Here is a 27,055-nt window from a genome sequence, read left to right as displayed (position 1 = left end):
TATAAATAACCATCCCTAAATAAAAGATGTTGAGCCCCATGTAGTTCTAATATTTGAACCACGAATTTGCTCTGTTCTTCCTCTTAATTGAAGCAGAACAGGAAGTCTGGGCTGTCACATGGTACATACTGTGCAGAAATAAAGAAACAAGCCACTTTCTTGGCGAAAAAATTGAGTTTGCTCACACAGAAGGTTTGAAAGCAGTTGTTTCAAGGGGAGGCATGATGGTGGAAGGTTTTGGGAACACACGGGTTCTGCCACTTATCTGTTGGGTAACCTCATGGAAAATTAACTACGATACAGTTATTACAATGCCCCAGCATCCTTGTTTGTAAATGGGAATAATAACAATGGTCCTTTCTGCACAGGATGAAAGGAGTCAGTCCCTGAGAGTAATGCCTGGTGCATACCAAGTTCTGAATGTTAGTGATTATCACATGGACAGTACAGACTAAAGATGCTAGCAGTGCTCCAAGTAAAATCACTACTACAACACACAAATGTGTATATGGGTTCCGTGCACACACACACACAACACCCTACTTTAAGTCCTAGTCTTGATTTTCTGTTCTGTCTCCATTCTACTTAATTCATGTGCTATTATCCATCCCTGCTGAAGGTAACATTAAGAGTTAAGATCCTAATTATAACACAGTGATTCTAGGGAGAGGATAAATCCTTTTCTTGTAATGTGCTTGCTGAAAGATGGCACTCAAAAACTCATAAAATGTGGACTGATTGTAGAATTGTCACTTATTCCATGAAAGATAGAATCTCATTTACTATTTTATACTTCAGAGCCATAAAGTAATATTCTGCAAACTGAATGAAGATACTTCAAGCAAACGATAAAAGTTGCAGGTGGCATTGATTAAAATACCAGTTAGAAATTTTTCAAGGTTTTGATACTGGCAAAATAGCATGAAGTAACCAAAGAGACAGAGTTGAGCATTATTTACAACACAACATTTTTTCGGTGTCATAGACAGACATCATTTAGTGATTTATGTCAATACCAAGACAGCATAATTGTATGTTTCTTGAGTAAAGAAAATTGGTGGCATTTGTAGTTTGTGGGAATGCAGATAACATTTTCTCCCTCTCCTCTGACAGAGCGCCACTGCTCCACGTTTCAGAAGCCCAAGGGTGTCACTGTGTCACCCCCCAACTGTGGCAAGCATCCAGCTAAACCTGGGACGACTTGCCAGCTCAGCTGCCGCCAAGGATTCATTTTATCAGGAGTCAGAGAAGAAGTGAGATGTACCACCTCTGGAAAATGGAGTGCCAGAATTCAGACAGCAGCTTGTAAAGGTCAGTCCCCACACTGGTCAGGTTGAAAACCAAATTCCTATATGATGACACATTGGTGTAGCATGAGACTGTCCCTCTTTGGAACTTAATGCTGCAAATCCGTGGTAAAATGGTAGATGTTACCCCAGTACGTTCTCTGAAGATTTCTGTTTCAAAATGATGGATTTACAAAATCCAATTACCATATGCCAGGCAATGATAGAAGACACAGAAAACCACGGATGGCATTAGAGCTGGAAATCAGGTAAGTTTTCCATTGGGAGTTGAAAATCTTTGAGGAATTTCTGGTCCATATAAAGCAGGGGAAACTAAATCAATTAAAAAAAAAGACCCAAACAAGTCACCAGCCCTTTGAAACCTGCATCTCAATCTCAGTGTGTTCACAAGAGAACTTTGCCTCTTCCTTGCAGCAAGAGCGGACGTATATGAAAAGGAGGTATTGAGAGCAAGAAAGAGTTCTTAGAAGTAAAAATATAAATGTCTCTTAAGAGAAGAGCAAAGAAGTGGAATGGATATTGTTGAAAACAATATTAGTGATTTGAGGAAGCAAATTGAGAGTTTCTTCAGAATGGAGAACTGATAAACAAGGAACTTGACTATTCCAATGGATCAAGCCCAAAAGATGGATGTTTAGAGATACCTACGATTGACTGAGAAACCCTAATGTCCATTTAATAAGGAGATCCAGAGGAGAGGGGAAAAGGGATAGAGGAGGAGAATTTTCCTACCAATAGAAGAATGTTGCCCTGAGTTACAGAAAGGCTTGAACCACTAGAACAGAAATAGCGTCTGACCTTGTTGTTTATCTGTTTTACAGAAAGTAGTGTATATCTGCTAATCCCAAGCTCCTAGTTTATCCCTCCCCCAGACAACAAGGACCTACTGTGTAGCACAAGGAACTATGTTCAATATCTTGTAATAACCTATAATGAAAAAGAATCTGAAATATACATATATGTATAACTGAATCACTGTTGTACACCAGAAACTAATACAACATTGTAAATCAACTATACTTCAATATAAAAATTAAAAAATGGAGTACCATTACCAGTAAAAAAAAAAAAACAGTTTATTGATCTATATTCAAGTACACAGTGAAGAATATGAGTCAAAAAAAGAAAAAAACAAAAACTTCTGAATGTTGGGCAGGCATTCTTTTACTCCCCCTGGTTAAATTTTCTGAGGTCTTAAAGTTAAGGATTAAAATCTGAAGTTTCCAGAAATAAAAGAGAAATTTCACACAGGAAACAAGATTCAGACTCACACTTACTTCTCATTTACAACTCTGAATGCCAGAAGGAGATGTAGCAGTGTCCTAGGAATACGGAGGGAAAATAGATGTAAACTTTAAATTCCACATCCGTTCAAGCTATTATTCAAGTGTAAATGGAAAAGAAAATACTTCTTTAGATTTTAAGAGTCAATATGCTAATGTATCTTTGTGGGGAACAGTTGTCTAAGAATTAGACCCTCTGAGAAAAAGAAATTATAAATTGAATAAAATTTTAAAGAAACAAGGTGAGACACAAATCAGATCAATTCGGATATATTCAGCTGTGAGTTACAGGAGACATAATTTAACGTAAACTTGAGAGGATTTGTTGTATTATATAATAAGAACTTAGCTCTACAGTGACTGATGTGGCTCTGTGGAGTGTTTCCACCTCTAATTCATCATCTGTGCTGCAAAGTTTCAAACTGCAAAAAATAATCATTGGCTTTAATTTGTTGTTTATTTTGCCAGTACGTTTGAGCATGCTAATTAATTCTACTTGACAGCCTTGTTTTCCAGTTCAGTTTCTTCCTGCCACACAGTCAGCATTCATTTTTTTTTTCCTGTTTGTTCCTTTATTTCATTCCAAAAGTATTTATCAAGTTCCCATTCTATGCCAGGTACTGTATAATACAATGGGACGAGAGATATCCTGGCATTCAAAGAACTTAAATTCTTTGCAGGGAGAAAATGCAGTTTCAAAATGGCAGTGATGAGTTGTGGTTAGAAAGGACAGGGGGCTTTGGGAACTTGTGGAGTGAGTACCTAAAATGGACCAGCAGGGTCCAAGAAGCTTCCAGAGGAGGCTGTGTTTGTGGTGAGAATTCATGGACAGTGGGAGTTATCCTGGTAAAGGGGGAAGAGGGCATTGATTCAGGCAGATAAAAGAACATGGACAAAGACTCAGGTAAAAGAAGGACCACGGAGCTCTCGTGCGACTGAGAGTATTCAACCTGGAGACTGCGTTCTGGTAGGGGACCTTAAGAGATGAGGCTAAGATGTAGCCGTTACCAGTCCAGGAAGGGCCTCACAAGCCATGCTGATCCACGGTATCCTGAAGGCAGTTGCAAATCCCAAATCAATCAGGAATTGGGATGTAAAAAAGGAGCCACAGAGTATGACTATCTTTTTACCTCTTTCTTTGATGGTGTAGAATTACATTATCAATATGTTCATTAATTTGAGTATTTTCTGAGTCAGATGTGGAAGCTCCTCAAATCAACTGTCCTGCGGACATAGAGGCCGAGACTCAGGAACAGCAAGACTCTGCTAATATCACTTGGCAGATTCCAACAGCTAAAGACAACTCTGGGGACAAGGTAAGGTTTGAGCAAATATTTGCATCCTTTTTCAAATGGTTTCTAAACATACTGCAAATACGTGTGATATTGAAAACTTACTAATACTCTAATGGTAGTACACTCTCTAGAGGTACTCATAAATGTTAATGCCTCATCTGATAGAAGAATGATCAGCTTTGAGCTTCTAATTAGGAATCTCAGGTAAAAATCTCTAAAAACTGGAAAACCTTTCATTCTGTGGGTTTGTTGTATTGTGCATCCACTAGGATGATTTGGCTGAGAATTTTTTGCCTTTTACTAAGCTTTTAAGAAAAAGAAAGATGGGGACTCAATCTTGGTTCCTATTTATAAACAGATCTTTTATTTTTCTTTTCTTTTTTTTTTTTTTTTTTTTTTACTTTTCAAGGAAATATGTTTATTAAAAATACAAGCCCCACACATGTGCTTTCCTTCACGTCTAAAATAATTACACAAGCTCTCCGGGCAGTGGCTTGTGGCTTGGACTTGGTTTTTTTGTTTGGTTTGTTTTGTTTTTTGTTTTGTTTTGTTTTTATTGAAGTACCATCAGTTACAATGTGTCCATTTCTGGTGTACACCACAATGCCCCAATCGTGCATATACACACATATATTCATTTTCATATTCTTTTTCATTAAAGGTTACCACAAGATATTGAACATAGTTCCCTGTGCTACACAGCAGAAACTTTTTTAAAATCTATTTTTATATATAGTGGCTAACATTTGTAAATCTCAAACTCCCAAATGTATCCCTTCCCACCCCCTTTCCCCAGTAACCGTAAGATTAAACAGATCTTTTAAAATATGATCCTGAACTGGTTGCATATTGGCCAGTCTAAAGAAGATAACATCAGTGTTTCTTAGTTGTTTTAAAACCAGCATTATTCAGAAAGCAGTATTTTAATATTCTATGTACAGTAGCTTGAGATAATTATCCATCAGATGCTAGAAAAGGAATTAATTTAAATCTTAAATCTGTACTATTAGTATTCACATACATACAGATGCCCTTAAACAGTATATAATTTTCACACCTGCATGTAAATATGTATGTAACTTATGTATCATTCAGGACATGTGGTGGGAGGACGGACACACACAGACACACACAGACACACACACACACACACACAAAACCTGTTCTGATAATTGTGTTGAAAATACTTAACTATCAAGGTAACTTTTTAAAAAGAGTATATTGTTAAATATAGTCATCATTCTGTATATTACATCTCCAGGACTTACTTATTTTAGAAGTGGAAGTTTGTACCTTTTGACCACCTTTGCCCATTTCGGCCACCCCCACACCCCTCCTCTGGCAGCCACCAAACTGTTCTCTGTATCTGTGATCCTTTTTTTTTTCCCTTCTGCATATAAATGAGATTGATTATATGTTATTTATCTTTAGGTCACCAAAGACAGGGACCTTTTAAATCTGACTTTAAAAGAGCAGAGGTGATTTCTAGGAGTAAGTGTACTGCAGGTGACGTGTGTGTTGAGTGCTCCTTCACGTGTGGTTCCCACTGTCCACTAAAAGGCCCATGAAGACATGCATTATCAGCATCATTGTCATCGTGATCAATGTCACTGAACACCAAGAAGAGCACAGGGACATACTTGAGGAGCTATGAGAATTTACTCTAAATGTAGCACCTGTGTGTTAAAATATTTTTTAAAATATAATGGAAAAGACAAATGTATTTGACTACAAGTGTATTTTTCAATTTGTATTTTAAAAAATTTCTCAGGAGGATGGATATAGCTCAGTGGGAGAGCACATGCTTAGCGCTCTCGAGGTCCTGGGTTCAATTCCCAGTACCTCCAATAAGAAGAAGAAAAAAAATACAAAAACATTTTTTTCTCAATTAGAAGACAAATAGCAAACTAGAGAAAAATTCTTCAACCTTGTCAAGTTTTAGAATGTTTATTATATAATATATTAATATAAATTTATCTTTATCACATAATTTTCAAATGGACTAAAAAGGCAAACATATAATTCAAAAAGGAAAGAGTATATGTATCATTCAGTTATATAAGAATTTAATCTTAGCATAAGACATTAAAAAATTACAAAATAAAATAATGGCCTGGTTCCAGATTTTTGACTTACCAGAAAGTAATGTTACTTAATATAAATCAGAGAACTTTGAGTAGGAACTTTGACACTGATACTATCAAAGAGCAACAGTAGGAAAGCAAATTTTTACCATGATCAGGAAATAAACTTTGTATTACCTGTCAATAAGATGTTCATGACTTTGAGGTTAATAATTCTGTTCCTGGAAATTTATTATAAAGACAAACTAAACCTTTAAAAATTTTCTGTGCAAAACTGTTCATCCTAGTGCTGCTTACAATAGTAAAATTTGGGACCAATTTAAATGTCCTTGAATAGATTTTTCTTTAAAAAAATTACTGTGTATTCTATATGTTATGGAAACTTTCGGGAGTCGTCTTAAGTTCTAAAAGCTATGTAATAGCATAAAATGTTTTAAAATACTTTGTTTAAAAAACAAGGAACAATATTTCTTATGTATGCCAACTCTATAAACTATGTAGATAGAATAGTCTGGAAAGAAATGTACCAAGGGTTGTGTCTGCTCCCCCCACCACACACACACTAGGTATAAAACATTGTGTCATTTTTAACTTCATTTTGCTAATAATATATAAGCCAAAAATAATAAAGTTACTATTGATACTAACGGAAACTTTCAAAATATTTGTGTATCTCCAAAAGGTGGCAATCCACGTTCATCCAGCTTTTACCCCACCTTATCTTTTCCCAATTGGAGATGTTGTGATCACGTACACGGCAACTGACCTATCCAACAACCAAGCCAGCTGCACTTTCCACATCAGGGTTATTGGTGAGTCTTCAAATTACTTGTTTAGATTTGTGAAAGTAATCCAGTACCCCCAAGGCCTTTGTTTTTGTTTATCTTCATCAACTCCCTTCCCACTGAGTCTTGGAAGCCTATTCAAGCCTCGTCCTCTTTGAAACCTACATACCTTTTAACCATCATTGTATCTCTTTATGTATATGAGCCTTTTGGAGAGTTCCCAGTGGTTGCCATCTCTTTTGGTTTATCTGCCATTTATTCTCCAAGTCACTCAAGTCTGGCTTCTGTCTTCTCTCATCGAAAACTACTTTCATCAAGGTCACTCTAGTGATCTCTAGAGTTATTACTACTGCACATTTGTTAGTCCTCGTTTACCCAATGTTTCCATAGTTTTTACATTATTAGTGGCACTCTCTTAATCAAAACTGCCTCCTCCCCTAGCTTCTCTGACACCGGCTTCCTTGTTTTTTCCCACGTTATTCTCATTTATCCTTCCTTGTTGCTTTTGTAGGCTTCTCTTTCTCAGACCAACTGTCAAATGGGGACCATCCCCAGAGTTCCAGCCTTGGCCCTCTTCTCCTTCTTTCTCTCTAGTTTTCCTGGTAATTCTGTTAACTGACAGCTCCCAGATTGCTATCTCCAGCTCAGATCTCTCTTCTGGAATTCAAACCAACATGTAAAACTGCCTACTGGACTTTCCCATGTGGATGTCCCTCTGGCATTTCAGACTCACCCAAACCTAAGATATTTCTTAGCTCAGAAAATGGAGTTGAAACCTAGCTACCATGCAAACATCTGGAAGCCACTCTTGCCTCCTCTCCCTCCATCACTAATATCCAGTAAGTTATCACATTCTCCTGGTTTCATCTTCTTACTGTCTCTGAAATCCTTCCCAGTCTCTCCACCCTCACAACCCACTGCTATAGATCAGTGTTTCTTTTTTATTTTATTTTATTTTATTTTTGTGGCCTGGTTTACTCCATCATCTCCCGATTGGTGTTTGTGCTTTCCGTCAATTCTAATAGATAGCAGATACTCACCAGCAAGACTTAATACGTCGAGAATATATGAAGTGATCTGCAGTGGACAGGAGCCCAGCCTCTGGAAACTACTTGAGTCTGTCCAGTTCTACTGCTTAAGGCAGTGTGACCAGTCTGTGCCTCAGTTTCTTCATCCAGAAATAGAATTAAGAAACATATTACCTATAAGGTTATTGTGAGGTTTTTAAGTAGTTCAGATACCCAAACCACTCGAACCAGTGCCTGACGCATTAAGCTCTAGGTAAATATATTAACATTGTACTGTTTTTGTCTCAGATAGATTTTTCATATTTATTTTTAAAATTCAGTACCATTGAATTCATTTTATTTTAAGAATTTTACATGACCTCTTGAAATAACTGATGTAGATCAAACTGGCTCCTTACCCTAGAAAGCGATAAGTTTTGGTCAAAGTAAATAAAAAGACAAACAAAAATGCATCTGATTCAGTTCACTGGGCTTAGTTGTTTTTAATTGCTTTTTCAGTGTTGTTTTAAACATGAACTTTACCCGTCGCGTGAAAAATATGTTGGATTCGTTTTTATGGTGCTGTGATTTTTCAACAGGGAAATGTGATTCAAGCGTTTGCCAAGTTTTCATTTTTCACAATGACGCGTCAGCATGGGGAAATGTAAGATATGTACTCGAGTGTCTAGCTGGGCACTGGCTGAATTTTCAAATTATCGAAGAGAGAGAGGAAATGGGAAGGAGGAAGGAACAGGAGAAAGAGAGGGAAGGAGGGAGAGGAGAGAAATGGAGGGGGAGAGAGAGAGAGAGACAGAAAATATTCCAAAGCCTGCATTTTCTTGTTTTCCCCAGATGACAGGCTGCTGGTGTCTTAATGATTAATGAGAGGAAGTGGAAATGCTTTTGCTTAGCATTCCACGGAATGCAGCCTCGCTTGCTTGGAAATGGACTTCCTCTTTTGGAGACAGTGCATCTGCTAGGACCTCCAGTTCTTTGACAGTAATCGGCCTCGTCTTAACTGTTCTCTTGCACCTGAGATTCAACTCTAAAATTTTGGCTAAAATCAGAGAAGTTTAGAAAACCTTGGAACTCTTTCATTTGCAATTTCTTTGAGGGAAAATAGTAAATCTTGTCAGATTTGTAAATTTAACTGTGCATCGACTTGATTCCGCATTCTCCAAGTGCGCTGGCCGCCTACGAGCGTTCCTTCATTCTTTTCTTTATTCAGCAACTTGTTCCAAGCACCTGTTGTGTGCATGGTGCCCTGCTGTGGAGTGGAGATCTAACAGTTTACAGCCTAGGAAAATAGTAAATTGAAGGTACTGTGCTAAGGAAATGACAGGCACGAGGAAAAGAGAAAAACTCAACATTTATTCATCAGACTTAGCTTAGAACAGAAATCTATATATAGTCTCACAGGTACAGCTGGTTTACTTTCAGAATACATCTTTCCGTTTAGCATAGATGGTATAGCGTCCTAGTCTTCATGCCTCTGACTGTAAGTTACCAGCGTATGACCTCAGGCAAGTCTCTTAAGCCTGCCTAGTTTGAGATTCCTCACCTGTGTAATTATAAAAATAGTATTTGTCCAGTCTCCCTCAAAGGCATGTCGTTACAAACAGAAGGGCATTCCAAATGTATAAAAATCAATAGTTATATTAAAACTTCCTCCTACACCTTCTTTGTTGCCCTTTACTGACATCCTAAAAATTCCACCACATCCCTCCAGAGCTTTGCAACCTGGCTCACAGGCACCCCCTCACGCCCCTCCTTCCATGTAGATTACGGTGCTCAGCAGTAGACTCACAGCTCTTTCATTTCTACTGTGGCTTGCTCCCCCTTCTCTGTCTTAGCCCCCCATTCCCATGTCTACACCCTCTTCTTTGTCTTGACGTGGAATTTATCAGCCTTAGGAATGAATCTTAGACTGGAGCGTTCCACCTTTAGACATAACCTGCTAGCCTTCCAGCAACATCACATCCTCACATCTTACATCTTCCTCAACAGTGGCTCAGACCTCTGCCCGTTGGGCCTTCCATTTAACCTTCAACCAGCCCAGCCTTGACCCTTCAGTTAAGAGGAGGATCATGGGAGTGATCCCAAGGAAATGACTGGATCTTTTCACGCCTTCCGACTTTCTGGGAAGGTTCTCTTCTCTTCTTGGTGTATCAGCTCAACTAGCACTGGTGAAACTCACAAATTAAATGCTCACCGTATCCCGAATTGTCTTTCACACTGTGGCACTCATGGTGATTTTAGTAATCTGGTATTTCTTCTTCAACAGGCAGAGGGAAGCGTGGCAAGAATCATTTTTCTTTTGACGTTGAGATCAGGGATAAGACATGCCTCATCATCCAAGGGGCCCAGGGCCGGCCTTGTGCCTGACACGGTCAGGGTTTTCTGCCGGCACAAGTAGACTTCAGTTCTATCTGGCAAGTCCCCTCATCACTTTTGAACATCAGTTGTGACTCCGTTCTCTGATTTCGTGCTCTTTAGATGTAGAACCACCCAGCATAGACTGGTGCCGGTCCCCGCCTCCAATCCAGGTCTCAGAGAAGGAGCACGCTGCCACCTGGGATGAGCCTCAGTTCTCAGACAACTCAGGTGAGGATGCGGGGTTCTTGCTGGCAGCATGTTCACCCCAAATTACACTTGATTTTTAAGAGCTTTTACAAGATCAAAGAGAAATGAAAAATCATATCTAAACCCAATGAATCATTATAAAAGGTAATATACTTTAATGCTAGAATAATTATATAAAATTTAACACTATTAATCCTACCTATCCACGGAGTTGCCTTCCATTCAATATTCAGTGGACATTTATTAAAACTATGCAAGGTGTTTTATTTGAAAGTGTTCTAATAAATTCATTGAGTCTCTAAGCTTCTATTGTCCTGAAGGTATAAACTATGCATTCTATTGGTAAATCTAACATCATTCTATGTATTCATACTCAGTTCTCAAACATTTGCCAAAAAAAGTTATAAAAGTTCATAGGAAAATAGAAAAAAATGAGCAAATACAACTGAAATTCACCTTAAAGCTTTCACCAAATCCCAGAAAACAATAAAAATGCAAATTAGATTTCTTAATTAAATTTCCAATGCTTACATAGACTGACCTATGCAAGGAGAATGATTTATTTAGCAAGAATGCCTTAATTTAATGAGGTTTTTGAGTCAACTATTTCTGTGTTAGTATAAAGATTATGTCTTCTATTTTCTGCCAGTGGCCAAATCAACATAAGCAGAATGCCCAGCTGGCTTGTGAAAATAATGAAAACTCAGATCTGATAAAGTGACTGCAGACTAATAACTCCCAAGTCAGATTCCTTCTTCCCCTTCCAGGAGCTGTGTTGGCCATCACCAGAAGTCATGCACCCGGGGACCTCTTCCCTCATGGGGAGACGGTAGTGCGGTATACAGCCACCGACCCCTCAGGCAATGACAGAACGTGTGACATCCACATTGTCATAAAAGGTATTCCCTTCACAAGCCTCCAAAGATCTAGTGGACATTTGATATGTGTAATTGCTGTTGCACTGTGTTTGTGAAAGAAAATAGACTCGAGCAGTAGATTTTTTTTAACTGAAGTGTAGTCAGTTTACAAAGTTGTGTTAATTTCTGGTATTTTGCCTAGTGATTCAGTTACATATATATATATATATATTCCTTTTCATACTCTTTTTCACTATAGGCTATTATAGGATAGTAGATTTTTTAAGTTAGAATGCTGATAAATTTTATTGAGGTTTCCAGTTATTATTACTTCACTTCATGATAAATAGAAAGATTTTCTTCCAAAGTAGTCTTTAATTTGCAGCTTATTAACATTTTATCCCAAGTTACAAAATGTGATTGTCATGATCCTGTTTTGAAGGCTTCAGGAGACAAGATTCTGAAAATGTATTTGCAACATAACGTTAGCGGTTTGCATTTTTATTAAAGGAATTGCAGAAATAACAACTTCAAATCAGAAATACTTTTAGCTTTTCATAACATATGCACCACCTCTAGTTACACAGAGGTACAGCTTTTCAACTATACCCACCTAGGAGTTAAAAAGCAGACATTACTGCAATCCCACATGAAGGATTTTTATTGTGAGAGTTTTTCTAGGAATAGTTGTGAACAGGAGGAAATCTTTTTCAAAATTCAGCCTAGACTCCTGGATTTTAATTTGTATTTCTTATAGCACTGTATACGATTGGTACAATTTTTCCCCCACAGGTTCCCCGTGTGAAGTTCCGTTTACACCTGTAAATGGGGATTTTATATGTACTCAAGATAGTGCTGGAGTTAACTGTACATTACGTTGCTCAGAGGGCTATGATTTCACAGAAGGCTCTACTGACAAGTATTCTTGTGCTTATGAAGATGGTATCTGGAGGCCGCCGTATTCCACTGAATGGCCAGACTGTGCTAGTAAGTTTTAATATTTTTCTGGGCTCCTTTAGTATATGTGAATCTGTGTTCGTCTGCCTGTGTGTATAAAGTTCTAAACATTAAAGAGAAAAATTGCCTTAACACAGGGACTGGGTTTGCCCAGCTGATTTGTATAAATAGAAAATGTAAATTCAAATCTAATGAAGTGACTGCAGAGTGGAAAAACAGTGCCATGAATTTGAAATGCTTGCAGATAAATATTCATCTCTCAATTTAAAATATGAGCCCACAGGAGTCTTGCTATTGATTGGATTGCTATAGGACAAGATTCAGGTTATGGCAAAACCCTCTCATTGTTATCTACCGGAATTATCCAGAGAGTTGTCAGCATGTCATTCTTGACCTGTAAACTTGAACGTAAAGTATAGCGTATAGTCTGCAGAAGAGCTTGTATTTAAAGTAAGAGCCAATATACTTGATGAGATCAGTCACGTTCTCTTCAGATCTAATTTAGATTTAGAGCTATTCTATAATCTTAAATGTATGTTATTAGAAAAATAATACAATCCCTTTGTCTATTGTAAATAATATTCTCTGGAGTGAATCTTTGATCCAGTACCCTAGATGAAGTTTGAATGCCAATGTCTTGGAAAAAGAGCAAAACTCACTCACTCGAGCTGTTTTTCTCCCCCCCAAATTTGGGAAGTAAATAAAAGTGTTATCATTTGCCTCTGTCACAGATGTAGACAGTAGGATTTTAATGACGACGCTGTTAAAAGGCATTGTCTTTGAATATTTTAAGACGTCTTGCTGAGTCTAATGTCTGAGCTTCTGACTCAAGGAGAAGTTTGTCCCTGTGAAATTACACTTTTAAGAAATATAATTTCACATAATATTCAGAAATGTTTCAATGTCTATTGGCTAAAAACATAATATAAACTTGTATGTTATAAATTTATATAAATATAAAATAAAATATCTTTGATGCAATATAATATCTTTGGGTTTTTCAAAGATTCCCAGGAATGTAATAAAAAGAATTTTTAGGTCTCTTTTTCCCTTAAATGTTCACTTTTTCATATGACTGGAAGATAAAGAATCCTGTATCAAAGCAAATTTGTCACCGAGTAACTGGGTCCAGGCCTGCTTGGCTCATGGTTTATTATGATCAATTAATGCCTGGAAACATTCCTTGACTGTCATCTTTGTTTTTGTCACAGTCCCACAAATTGTGTTAGGATTAAAATACTAAATTACAGTTATTCCATGGAAAATTAAATGCTTGTTTTGAAAACGCTAACCAGTTGAAATTTTTTTCCCCCCAACATCTTCCAGTAAAACGTTTTGCAAATCACGGATTCAAGTCCTTTGAGATGCTGTACAAAGCAACTCGTTGTGATGACACAGATCTGTTGAAGAAGTTTTCTGAAGCATTTCAGACTACCCTGGGGAAAATGGTATGTCAGAATTTCTTTATTGCTTGCCATGTTTCAAAGGATGCTGTTGAGTTTTTTGTAGCCTCTCTGGGTCACGTGCAACAGAAGTTCTCTGTCCTGATGGTTTCCCTCTTCTTTGTGACCCAAACTGGCTTCTAATATTTAGAATTATTCATAGGCTTTGGAGTGAATTATAAGTAAATCCTTATTAAAACTCTTTGAACTTTTTAAAACACTCTGAGTCAGAAAGAGAAGCTTACTTACTGTCCGCGTGGTTTCAGAATGTCTGCTTTGTTATTTAAAGAATGACAAAAATGCCATTGTAGATGGTATTTCTTTTATGACGAGGAGATAATTGAACGTTTAAAGGATTTCTTCATGCATTTTTGTTTATGACTCAGTCATTACAGGCAAGCAAAGCAATGTATTTAACTGTGTTGGGCATCTTGGAGGGAGGAAGTAATGTTACAGATGTTTGCATCCCTACCAGAGTGAGTGGCTTAGATGTTGGATAGATTCTGAAAGTAGATTTAATAATAGTAGTAGATTTGATGTCAAGCGTGAGAGAAAGAGCAGTGTCAAGGAGGCAGAGTGTACAGGAGCCCAGATACAGGAGGGGGTACACAGAGCAGTGTTAAGTGTGTGAAAGAAGGATCTTTTGTGACTCTTTTATCTGTGAAGAAAAGATGGAGACTGATCAGCCTCAAATAGGGGTGGGGAGGAGTTGTTGGAGGTTTGAGAAAAGAGTAGACGGTATAAAACAATTTTCTTAGAGAGCGTAAATGGATATACTAGAGAAATGTGGCAGGACTGGCAGTAAGCAAAGCTGTGTTTTCTCCCAAGCTGTAGTTGACCCTGTGGGAACAAATGTGGAGAAGACACAGCAATTAACCAGGTTTAAGGGTTCTCCAGATAATCAAATTAAGGAGGGTGCACGCAAGGGAGTAATTCATGGTGATGGACCGTGGAATCTAAGATGGGTAAATAAGGAAGTGAAGACATCAGGCATCATTTACTGCCTGGGGACAGTAAAGTGGTGGTAGGATCGGCAGATTACAGATTCTGATGAAGTCAAAGCATTGTTGGGTTCCTGAGAGTAGGAGTGCAGTTACTGGGAATGGTGAGGTCTTAGGGTGTGACCCCATATGGGAGTAAGTGACAAAGTGAAGCTGGAAGACAGAGGAGGAAAAAGAAAGAGAAGCCAAGGTGATGGGAGGATTAGTTGAGGGGATATAGAAGTCAAGAACTGTAACAGGGATGGTTAGTTCCTAAGGGTTCTTGAAATGAGGGGTGGCTTAGCGTGGGGGAGGGCTGTAGATGACAGTGATGATATATGGTGTGTTGATTGCAGGAGCTTCAAAGCTGTGGGGCTTCAAGCAGGTTCCTGCGAGCGTGATCTGGGAACAGCAGTGGAGGGTGAGGAAGACGTGTCCTCCACCTCCATGCCCACCACCCAAGGAAACTGGGAAGTTAGGTTCCATTGAGAGCAAAAGGGAAGAAAACATTAAGAGAGAAGGTTAAAAAAAACAATAACGTAGATTGCTGGGGAGGTTATAGCTCAGTGGTAGAGCGCGGGCTTAGCATGCATGAGATCCTGGGTTCAATACCCAGTACCTCCATTTTTAAAAAATTAAGTAAAAATAAATAAATAACCCTCATTACCTCCCCCCACAAAAGAAAACAAAAATTAAAAAAAAAAAAAAAAGTGGATTGGCCGATCACTGACCAAACATCAGAGGGCTTTGAGAAAGGTTTTGAGGACTTGAAGAAGGGTGGAAGATAGGGTGAGAGAAAAGGGATCTAAAGAGCCAGTAATATAATATTGTAAATTAACTATCCTTCAGGGGTTTTCGGCGGGGGTCGGGGTGGGGTGGTAATTAGGTTTATTTTCATTTATTTTTTAATGGAGGCACTGGGGATTGAACCCAGGACCTCATGCATCCTAAGCACACACTCTACCACTGATTTATACCCTCCCCACTGATACTTCACTTTTAAAAACGCCAAATGAGGTGAAAGTTCAGAGGCAAGAGATGTCCCGGGAGTCCTGGGCTTCTTTTGGTAAATGATATAAACACAGGTAGAAGGCAGGCGACTGATCCTTGTGGTCCACGGGCAGTGGGAGGAGGTAGGGGAGGGCACCGAGGAGGGTCAGGAGCCTTTTTAAGAATAAGCAGAGGTCTAGGGCCCTCGCTCCTGCTGATGGAGGTGTGAGACCAGAGGCACGAAGGCTTGGCACGACGGCTTTACCCAAAGCACGCCCAGATGTGAAGTACCTTTTTGTCCTGTTCTTTTTTTATTTGCAGGTCCCGTCGTTTTGTAATGATGCTGATGACATTGACTGCAGACTGGAGGACCTGACCAAAAAATACTGCCTCGAATATAATTATGACTATGAAAATGGCTTTGCAATTGGTAATGACATTATTTCGTGTGGGTAGTTTGCAGAACTAATCTGCGGAATAAGAAAATAATTCCTGAAGAGTGGAGCAGACTAGAAAAATGAACTTTTGTGAATTTATTCATCAAGTATTTTAGGATGACTGGGTAATTTGATATTGTGTTTAATGAGCTTTATAGACATAGTACATTTTGGGTATCAAATAAGTTCTTTCCAAATATTAGCCAAAACTCTTCAGGATAATAATAACTAAGAAAACTAAGTCACATTATGATTGTAAAATTCAAATATTCATATGATAGCTTAGAAGAGAGCAGTAATAGTGGTAAAGTACTAATAGCAACTTTATATGGCATTTAACTTAAATTACAATTAAGCCATTTATTTAAGATAGTTACACATGTAAAATATTCCGATTCCTAACCTGGAATATGTTAAGACTCAATCTGTTCAAGTCTAATATATCTTTGAGTGGTATTCGGATATTTTCTTCATGTAGACTCTGAGCATTTTTCCATCTGTTTTTTTTTTTTGAGACATAATTGACATATAACTTTTATTGAGGCTATTCTGAAGCACAGCTATGTGATTCTTTTGCTGGTGCATGTGGCCACTTAGCTTACTGTCTTCATCTTTCTAGGCAATTTCAGTTGTGTCTCTTGATTAGCAAAATTGTCCCTTCCGGTAATTATACTTACTTTATTTCATTCTTATGAAACTGTCCAGAACTTCTGGAGTAATGTTTAAAAAATAATAATAGTGTCGTGGTTAAGGCACAGAACTCTCTGACGAACTACTAAGGTCCAAGCCTTGACATCCCCAGCCACTAGCTGTGTGGCCTTGCACAAGTTCCCAAACACTCTGTGCCTCCGTTTTCTCACCTGCAAATTGGGTGCATAAGACTACTGAGCTCATAGGGCTGTTATAAGGATTAAATGAAGAAGGACAGGTAAAGCGCTTAGAAGGTTATATGAGATAGTATTACATGACAGCAGACATCCTTTTTGTTCCTGAAACTAATCATATTTATATTTTTAGTGATTGAGCATTAAAAGGTATGTTGACTATTGCTTTGGACTTTTTACATTTCAAAATACTATTTGTGCACACATGTTTATTGCAAAAATTTGAAAAATGCTAAAAAAAAACAATGAAATCAAGATAACCTGCAATCTCAGAAATAATTCTATTAATATATTAACGTATATGTAACTGTGTGTGCATATATGAGACCCGTACTATTTTGTGAACATGAATTTTTAGTTAGTGTTTTATTGAGGACATTTTTTATGTCATAAGTATTATATTTCAGTACAGCTTTTATGGCCACATATTATTTTATCCATCAATTTGCCGTAATTTATATAAACTGCTTCCTATTGGTAGACTTTGGGTTGTTTTCCGATCTTAACTATTGTGTGCTACTTCTCAGTGAACATATTGGATATTAAAGTTTTAGATAGAAAAATATGAAGTGGCATTGGCAGGGAGTGACAGTGGCACGTCTAGAATAACCAGGCCTCTCCTGTCACACGTGGCCCGGCTTCCCCTCCCGGCTTGTGGAGGTTAGGTTGCAAGGACAAGGATACACACAGAGGGAGTCAGTTGTCATTGTAAGGCTTTGAGATGGGCAATATCTATCATCTTGTAAGGATCCAGATGGCTTGTCGTACAAGTGTACAAGTCATCCTGAGAGACGAACCTTCCTCCTTGTGTGTCTTTACAGTAGAGTCACAAGATGAACATATTTATAACAGCACCTTGGCCACCAGTCCTAATGTATGAAAAACAGAGGGCCAGTAAATGTATTTAAATGGTTTGATCTCATCCTAATCATGTAATTCAAATAAAAACCAATAAAAGATGACACTTTTGACCTATCAGAATAACAAATTTGAATAAGAATCATACTACCCAGAGTTGGCAAGGGTGTCAGGGGGAAAAAATCATATGCATGTATTGTGTGCAGAGGAGAAATTGAAGGGCATTGGACAGTATGTATCTAAAGGAGTAAAAATGCTCAGACCCAGAAATTCTGCTTCTAAGTGTATTTCTCAAGATAAAAATCATGCTACTGTGCGAAGATGTACCATGTTTCATAAATTCTAAGATGCACATTTTTCATTTCGACATTTCTGAAATTGGGGTGTGTCTTCTTGCTGATGGTGTCTTACACTCTATGAAATACTAAATATTCTAAAACACTGATGTTCTAAAATGAAGGATGTTCTAAAATTTTGAGATAACCTAAGTCTGAAAGTAGAAGCCTGGTTAGTTTTTAGTATAGCTATAGATGAGAATATTATGAAACCATTTGACTCAGAAATGTTACAGTATATTGTTGAGAAAATGTGAGAAAAGATTACCAAATAATATATACAGTGTATGATCTTGTTTCGTTATAAGTATGGTATATTTATTTTTATTCTATATATTCTATATATGTATGTGTGTGTATGTATGCATAAATGTATATGTGTGTGTTTATATATATTCGTAGAAAAAATTTTGCCTAAAATGTTACAGTAGTTATTTCTATGTGCTGGAATTATAGGTAATCTTTTATATTTTTCTCTTCGCTGATCTGGGTTTTTTTTTTTTCTATAATAGCTATATGATACTTGTAGGAAAAAATGTTTAAGTGAAAAACAAAAATATTGAATTGATCTCAGTTCATTTTAATGACCAAAAATGTGAGTTAAGCAAAAAACAAAAACCAAAACCAACCTCAAAAACCACTTACAGAAGTGGACAAGCCTTTATAAATAGAATTTGATGTTTAAAGCACATAACTAAGCAACAGCTGTATGCCTAGGCCGATATTAATATCATTTACATTCACTGAGGTTTTAGAATGAGTCAAATACAGAACTAGATTGTTTGTTTAAATGGCTCAGTTATCCCACAGACAGATCTATGAGGTAAGAATAATTATTTCAGTTTATAATTAAGTAAACTGAGATTCAGAGAGATGAAAGTAGTTTGACTAAGATTGTTCAGCCATACATCATATAGCAAGAAGCCCCAGTCCGAATCCATGGTGTCGATCACAGTGATACAGAGGGCATCTAAAGAATCACATGTGGAAGGGAGTGTACAGCTCAGTGGTGGAGCACATGCTTAATGTGCACAAGGTCCTAGGTTCAATCCCCAGTACCTCCATTAAGAAAACAAACAGAAATGAACAACAAGCTAATAACCCAAAATTTAAAAAAAATAATCACTTACAATAGTGCTGCCTCCAGCAGAGTTGCCTTAAATATGTAAGCATTTAAATTATACACTGCCTTCAGGAACTACCCCCCACCTTTAAAAATATGCTGCAGATATGCAGATACCTTGAATAATCTTCATAAAAGGACATCTATTTATGTGCATTAAGTTTTTAAAACTGATATTGAAAAAAAAAGAATGGAGCAAACCCTGAAGGGAAATAGGAATTAATAAAAATCTATTCCTACCTCCGTATTTACCTCTAAAGCTAAGGTAATTAACTATTAGGTCAAAGATAGAATGGTTCAAATGCCTACAGAGCTCTATAGCAACTTTTCTTTGTACTTTTAAGTTATTCATTGGTAATCTAAATTTAATATGAAGCCAAAAATTACAATGTGTAAAATTGCAGATGAAACCTTGTATTGGTACATTATGGGCAATAGTCAATGACAGATATTCAATGACAATTTCATTTGTCACTTGACATTAAAACCTGATAAGGATGCAACTGTAGAATCTTGTATTTCTCTGTCCCAACTGTCCAGGACCTGGTGGTTGGGGCCCAGCTAACAGGCTGGATTACTCCTACGATGACTTCTTGGACGCCGTGCGAGAGACACCAATGGGCGCTGGCAAAGACAGATCTTCACGGATTAAAAGAAATACTCCATTAACTGATCACAAAATCAAGTTAATTTTTAACATCACAGGTAAGGATAGACGGTCTATTTGAAAAATTAATATGATGTGAAATTCTTGGTTGGAGACCTATTTTTTTTCAAATTGTCATTATTAGGAAGTGACTGTGGAACTGAAAATTAGGGCACACACAGTCACCTAACTCCTGTCATTTTGTGCAGTTTAATATCACAGATGTATGTGACGGTTCTCATAGCGATGAGCTCTGTCCTCAACTTGACCAGATGAACTAAGGCATGTTTTTAAAAACAAGAATTTGCAGGAATTTAATATGTAATCATGAAGAAGGCTACAAAAAGGTGATGTAGCTCCAGCATGTGAGAAGATTTAAACAAATCATGTTGTTCTTCATATGATCTGTGTACTATTTGCTCAGTACGTGGTGGTTAAGTTTGAGTTCGTTTTTCCTGGAAGAGTTTCAACATGCCACTTCTTTTCAATAAAAAACTAACTACATATGGCTTCCTGCAACATCGTGTGTGTGTGTGTGTGTGTGTGTTATGTTTTCTTTTTATCTCAGCTAGTGTGCCACTACCTGATGAAAGAAACGATACCCTTGAATTGGAAAATCAGCAGCGACTCATTAAGACGTTGGAAACTATCACAAATCGCCTGAAAAGGACCCTCACTAAGGAGCCCATGTATTCCTTTCAACTTGCCTCTGAAATGCTTGTCGCCGACAGCAATTCCTTAGAAACAGAAAAGGCTTTCCTCTTCTGCAGACCAGGCTCTGTGCTGAGAGGGCGTATGTGTGGTAAGACCCCTCCCTGTAATCAAAAATATTTTGGGGGAGGAGGGGGAGGGTATAGCTCAGTGTTAGAGACTTAGCATGCACAAGGTCCTGAGTTCAATCCCCAGTACCTCCATCAAAATCAGTCAATCAACCAGCCAAACTAATTCCCCTCCCCTCCACACATGCACACACACAAAAAAGAAAGTTGGTGCATATTGGGTCAGATGAGGTGGGTAGAACCCTTTCACAGCTATAAAGGGATATTGAGATGAAACATACATTTTGCTATTGTTATGTGGTGGTTGTTACCACTGTTTTGTCTCAGAAGTTAATGACCACTCCTGGTCAGGACAAGAAAGCTATTTTAGGTGAGGGACTCAAATCTTAGTTTTATTTGTAGAACTAAGCTTTAGACCTCACAGCTTTCAGCAGCAACTCGCATATCAAAAACTATTACTTTCTGACTGCTTGTGTGTGCTGGCTGAGCTGTTCTCATGTTCAGTCCTGATTAGCAGCTCTGTAAGGTACCAGTATTATTAAGCACATTTTATAGATGAGAAAACTGAAGCCGAAGAGGCTAAGAACTTACCCAGTAAGTCTTCGCAATTAGAACAGTAAGTGATGTAGCTGAGATTCTCACCCAGGTAGCCGACGCTAAAGTCACATGGCATGAAATTAACTACTGAGTACAGTTCAGAGGTATTTAGTACAGTCACAATGTTATTCAACCATCATGTCTATCGCAGTTCCAAAGCATTTTCATCACCCCCAAAGAAGACCGCAGATCCCTTAAGCTATCACTCCTCATTCTTCTCCCCACGACCCCGTCCCTTAGCTTTTACCCCTATTCTGGACTGTCACAATTGGGATCCATTACAGCCCGCTTCCCAAAATAAGTCACGTTTATAGATAGCGAGACCTCCTCTAAGCAAACTGTACACTCAGCAGAGCCAAATGACAGGGTCTTCTTTTGACTCTCTGTAGGCATGGGATCTCGTGTCCTGGTCGGAAAACCTTCTCAGCAGTTCTCACTGCTATTCCCAGAGCTCAGTTGGGTTTTTCATAGTGTTATAAACTCAGCCCGTCAAAAGCACATCAAAGTTATCATTCTGAGCCTTCTGTGGTTTCCTTCTGAACCCGGGAGTAAAATCAGTTATCTGTTTGGACTGCGTTTTGCGTTTTTCAGTGTGGTCGTCAGATGACCTGTGTCAGCATCACCTGAAGTACTTGTCAAAATGCAGGTTGGTTCAGGCCCCATCCCAGGATGAATGCATCTCACCCCTTGGGGTCAGGGCCTTGGAATCTGAAATTTTAGTACCTTCCCAGGTAATTCTTAACGCACCTCAGAATCACTCTGGTACTGATTTCAAGTGTCCTCTCTGTAAGAACACTAATTTTGATAGCAGCCTTTCAGTGAATTTAACGTCCCATTTTGGTCTCAGAAATTCTGAGTCACTCCAAGCCTCAAATAGTAGACCAGATCTCCAGGGAAGGAAGGTTCTAAAATTGACCTGTTTCCTTGGGGTCTTTGGGTCTGAGGGTGCCCAGGACTTCCTTTGAGTGGGCAGTAACTCCTGCGAGCAGAGGCAAGGGTCTACTTAACTCACTTGTTTTAGACTTAACCATCTTTGCCTGCTTTTATGCTGAAATGGACAAGCAGTCAGTTTCATAAGGGAAGCCATTCCAAAAACCTGTTAAGAAACTGTTTTTAATATCTCAAGGCCTCAAATTAACCTAATCGTTCATGGTTTTTTCCTTTTCTTCCAAGCAGTCTTTTCTTCGTTAGCTGTGTGTTTCCAGGATGATTGATTTATCGATTGCTGTAACCCACACTTTAAAGCGCCCCCCCCCACTGGCACGTAAGCCCTAAGCTTGGTCAGCAAGAATTTACATTTTCTGAAAAAAGAAATGAAAAATGATCTACTGCTGGTTTCTAGGAATACATTTCCAGAAGATTTATCTTGAGATAAACCTTTGGCAGTAAAATTTAACCCATAAAAACAATGGTACCTGAAAACTTACAACGCTCATGCCTTAGAACTAAGAGTATGTTCTATACTGTATTCAGTTTTCTCGTTTGTTTTCTCTCCAGTCAACTGCCCTTTGGGAACATACTATTCTCTGGAGCATTCTGTCTGTGAAAGCTGTTTGATGGGATCCTATCAAGATGAAGAAGGGCAACTTGAGTGCAAACTCTGTCCAGCGGGGACTTACACCGAGTACCTCCATTCAAGGAGCAGCTCAGAATGCAAAGGTAAAGGTTTAGTACATACTTTGCCCAGAAGCCCGCATTTTGTTTCCAGTTATGAAATCGAAATGGCAGATAGGATGAAATAAGAGCATTACTGGAAGCAATTTCATTCATTTGTTTTGTCTTCCTTTTAACTCTAAGATATTACCTGAACATTTGCCCCCGCTTTAAAGAAATCCATTTATCTTTCCTTTCGGGACCTCCCTTTGTTCCCTCTACATCAGACTTCACTGTCAAGAACTCTAATCCATTTTCATCAGTTGGCCTGGATTTTTTTTTTTTTAGTGAATCTCATATTAATTGGTGGAAAGGACTTCCGTGACCCTTAGCAAGCATTAGATTGCTTTTCGTTAGGGAAAAATTCAATATGATGAGATTAGTTCTCCATTTACTTGGAAGTTAAAAACTACAAGCCCATATACATGTGTTCTTGCTACTAAAATATCCAATATTTTCAAAATATTGTTACAGTGATTCTGAAAGCATTTCTAATGGAAACATCTTCATTCGCAATTGAAGTTACAGTAAGACACACCTACAAGAAGGAATTTCAAAGTTGTTCCTCTTCACCTATCACGGCAGATGCAGAGGGTGTGGGTACTTAATGACTAATATAGAGAGTGGTGCTAGGTAATAGGAAATGCACTAAAAATGTTAGCAGTGCCGAAAGTGACAGTCACCTGGAGGACAAGGGCAGATGGACAGGGCAGTGCACCGGGGAACGTGGCCCTTGGCCTGAGCTACGACAAAACCATTGCTGGGAATTTTGGAAATTCGCTTAATTGACCTCTCTGGGCTTGATGCTAAGGCTGCTCTTATGTCCCACTCTGCCAGCCCTCAGATGAAATGCTGTCTGTAGACAGGAGGAGGTAAGAGGCCAGTTCTTATTTAGTGTAAAAAAGGTGACAGTGTGGTTATGAGACTGACCCCGTTTGGGGTTTTGTTTCTGTCACTCAAGAAAACAGTGTACGAGCTGAGAACTTGTACAAGGTTTTCTGTGTAGGGCTTCTTTTTCTGAGAGTGCCTTTCTGAGATGCAGATTTCTAACTTCCCCCCAAAACTGCTTATCAACATTTTCTTTGTGTCAGATACCATGCTAGGTAATAATAGAAGCTAACAGGTAGTAACTGGAAATGGAGTCTCAAACTTACCAGTAGACGGAACTATGGAGAGTCTGAAATTTAATGTGTGTGCTTGGAATTCTTCGTGACCCTCATTCTCTTCTTAATCAATTAGAACGTGGGAAACCATATTTTAACAGTACTATTTTTAAAAATACTTTTTATTTATTTATCATTGTATTATTGAGTTATTGTATTTTGGTGGAGGGGTAGGGGAGGTAATTAGGTTTATTTATTTTTAGAGGAGGTGCTGGGGATCAAACCCAGGACCTAGCAGTGCTAATTTGGTACAGCTTGTGTCACCGTTATTTACCATATGATATTTTTCGTTCTAGCTCAGTGTAAGCAAGGCACCTACTCATCAAATGGGCTTGAGACTTGCGAATCGTGTCCACTGGGCAGCTACCAGCCAGCGTTTGGTTCCCGGGGGTGCCTCTTATGTCCAGAAAACACTTCAACTGTGAAAAGAGGAGCCGTGGACGTGTCTGCTTGTGGAGGTTATCAGAGTCTTAGATATTGCTCTTTCTTCAAGCCTCCTAGATCCTGTGCATGGAGGAGGGGAATATTTTCAGCAAAGCCATATGACTAGTGTATGCAAAGAATGTAAATAACTGTCTCTTCCTTCAAAGAGAGTTTCCTTTTATTCAGCCAGTCAGTACTTAAGGGTAAACACCCATCATATAAACAGTGTGCTGGTGCAATAACTAGAGGAACTCAAAGAAACACAGGACTTGGCCCCAGTCCTCAACGTTAGTAACCACGTGGCTGCGTGGTGTGATAGGAAATACATCTCAGCCAGAAACTTAGATTCCTCATTTGTAAAATGAGGTCCTGTCTAATGTGCCTTGAAACTCTGAAAATACATTCTCTGAATTTTAAAAAAATTTTTTTCTTTTTTTTAAACTCATACATGTATTTTCTTTCTTTCTTTCTTTCTTTCTTTCTTTCTTTCTTTCTTTCTTCTTTCTTTCTGTTTCTTTCTTTCTTTCTTCTTTCTTTCTTTCTTTCTTCCTTCCCTTCCTTCCTTCCTCCCTCCCTCCCTCCCTCCCTCCCTCCTCACTCCCGTCCCTTCCTTCCTTCCTTTCTTTCTTCTTTCTTTCGAGGGGGGTTGTTACTAGGTTTATTTTATTTATTTTAGAGGAGGTACTGGGGATTGAATCCAGGACCTCATGCATGTTAAGCACGCGCTTTCCCAGTTGAGCTATACCCTCCCCCCATTCTCTGAATTTTGACATTTCATTCCCTGCAGTTTGACCATATTCATGAGTGGTTATCCCCTCTGACTGCATGCTAGAATCACGTCACATTTACGTCAGTCTTTTGATAATATTGAAACCAATCTCCATCCCAGGATATTCTGATTTCACTTTTCTGGTTTTCTTCTGAAGTTCCCCGATATGGTTCTAAAGTAACAGGGAGAAGTTGAGTCTAATTTGGGTTCTCAAACATCACCGTGGAAGGCTTGTTAAAAACAAAGATTGCTGGGCCCCACCCCGAGAGTTTTTAATTCAATAGGTCTGGTGTGCAACCTGAGAATTTGCATTTCTAACTAGTTCTCAAGTGATGCTGACTCAGCTTGGTCCATGGACCATGTATTGAGAACCACTGGTTTAAATAGACCATTTTTCAAATGGTTCTAACATTCCTACCAAGTACAGTTTTCCTACAGTGTAAAAACCAGAAGACACAAACAGAAATAAAAGATGAAAACTTCGAATCAGTGAAACTAGGTCTGACAGTCAAGGTCAGCCTATTGCCAAAAACTCCAGAAAACTGCAATGACTTTGCATAGTCGATGGAATTTTGCAAAAAATAAAAAATTATTAGCCTCCCTCTGCTACATCCCTGGGAACAGAACAAGCATGCCTGGCTGAAAGATGACTTTTTAAAAAATTGTGTCTCTTCCCCATTCTTTACACCCTTATTTAAAAACCAGAGGTCTATGGCAATCTGAAAGTTTAAAAACTTCCCTTATTGAATGAATGACATTTTTAAGAAGCTAGTCTGCTAGTTCCCCATTCTCTTAATCTGCACACACACACACACACACACACACACCCCTCCCACCCCTCCCACCCTCATTGCACACCAGCCATATATACATCTGCATCTAGTTAGAGACAGATTCCTGGAAAACAAATGCTTTGGATGTTTGAGTATAGTGGTGGGGAGGGAGCGTGAGTGTCCAGCATTGCATCCTGGGAGTTGTAGTCCTCGTAAGTTACATGCTACAGGGAATACATGCTATGAATTTTAGGTTTTTATGTACAACTTCTGTTTGAATTATCTCAATGCCAGGATTATAGTAGATGAAAGCCTCTTAGACCTGAGGTATTGGGTGAGTAGTGTTCATCAACCTGTTTCACTGCAGAGTTGAGAAAAGAATTTAACTAGGACCTACTTGAAACTCGTAAGTCATGTATGTTGTGTAATACCAGCTGTGGATTTTTTTTTATTTTCAATTAAAAGTCAAAGCCTCACATTATGGTTGAAAGAAGTCTACCAGAGACTCTTTTATTTTGTCAGTATACAAGCTAATTTTGGAAGAAAGTCTGCAGGAAAAAATTCTCGTTTTCTCTTTCTCTCTCTCTCTCTCTCCCTTCGTCCCTCCAACCACAAAAGCAACCAGAATTTTTACAGTGAAAGAAGTTCATATTTGACAATTTTTCCCTTTAATTTTCCAAATAAGCCTTGAGGTTTTCTAATACCAAATCATTGCAATTAAGTAGTTATGATTCCCAGAAAATCTCTAAACTTCTGGTAACTGCTCCATTTCTCCTAATATTCCTAACATATGTTTAACCACATTCTACTTGTCCTGAGTGGGAATTGGTAATAACAAAGCAACGTTCTCCCCTGCGGTACTGGATAAACACCATTTTACTTTAAATTTAAATGTGTGTGAGTTCTAAAATGGTTCTCGTATATTTTCCTTAGTTTTCAACCCCCTTTCCCTTCCTCCCTTCCTTTCTCCCTCCCCCTCTTTCTTTTTTTCATTCCTTTTCCTCTTTTTTCTTCCTTTCTGGATGATTTATTTTTATGGGCATGT

The 27,055-nt window shown here is 38.4% G+C and overlaps 1 protein-coding gene across 1 annotated transcript in view; it reads left to right on the top strand.

Annotated features, from left to right (window-relative positions):
• SVEP1 (sushi, von Willebrand factor type A, EGF and pentraxin domain containing 1) overlaps positions 1–27,055 on the top strand; it is a 157,232-nt gene that overhangs the window by 66,269 nt on the left and 63,908 nt on the right. Inside the window, 12 exon segments of the mRNA XM_032478157.1 lie at positions 1,114–1,311; positions 3,788–3,906; positions 6,652–6,781; positions 10,258–10,365; positions 11,112–11,243; positions 11,994–12,188; positions 13,485–13,606; positions 15,892–16,000; positions 19,748–19,912; positions 20,422–20,655; positions 22,727–22,888; positions 24,342–24,503. Of these exon segments, the coding sequence (XP_032334048.1) occupies positions 1,114–1,311; positions 3,788–3,906; positions 6,652–6,781; positions 10,258–10,365; positions 11,112–11,243; positions 11,994–12,188; positions 13,485–13,606; positions 15,892–16,000; positions 19,748–19,912; positions 20,422–20,655; positions 22,727–22,888; positions 24,342–24,503 (1,836 nt within the window).

Source organism: Camelus ferus, chromosome 4 (assembly GCF_009834535.1).
Source record: "Camelus ferus isolate YT-003-E chromosome 4, BCGSAC_Cfer_1.0, whole genome shotgun sequence".
NCBI classification, from domain to species: domain Eukaryota; kingdom Metazoa; phylum Chordata; class Mammalia; order Artiodactyla; family Camelidae; genus Camelus; species Camelus ferus.
The sequence above is the reverse complement of the archived record's forward strand: the minus strand, read 5'-3'. Positions and strand labels throughout refer to the sequence as shown.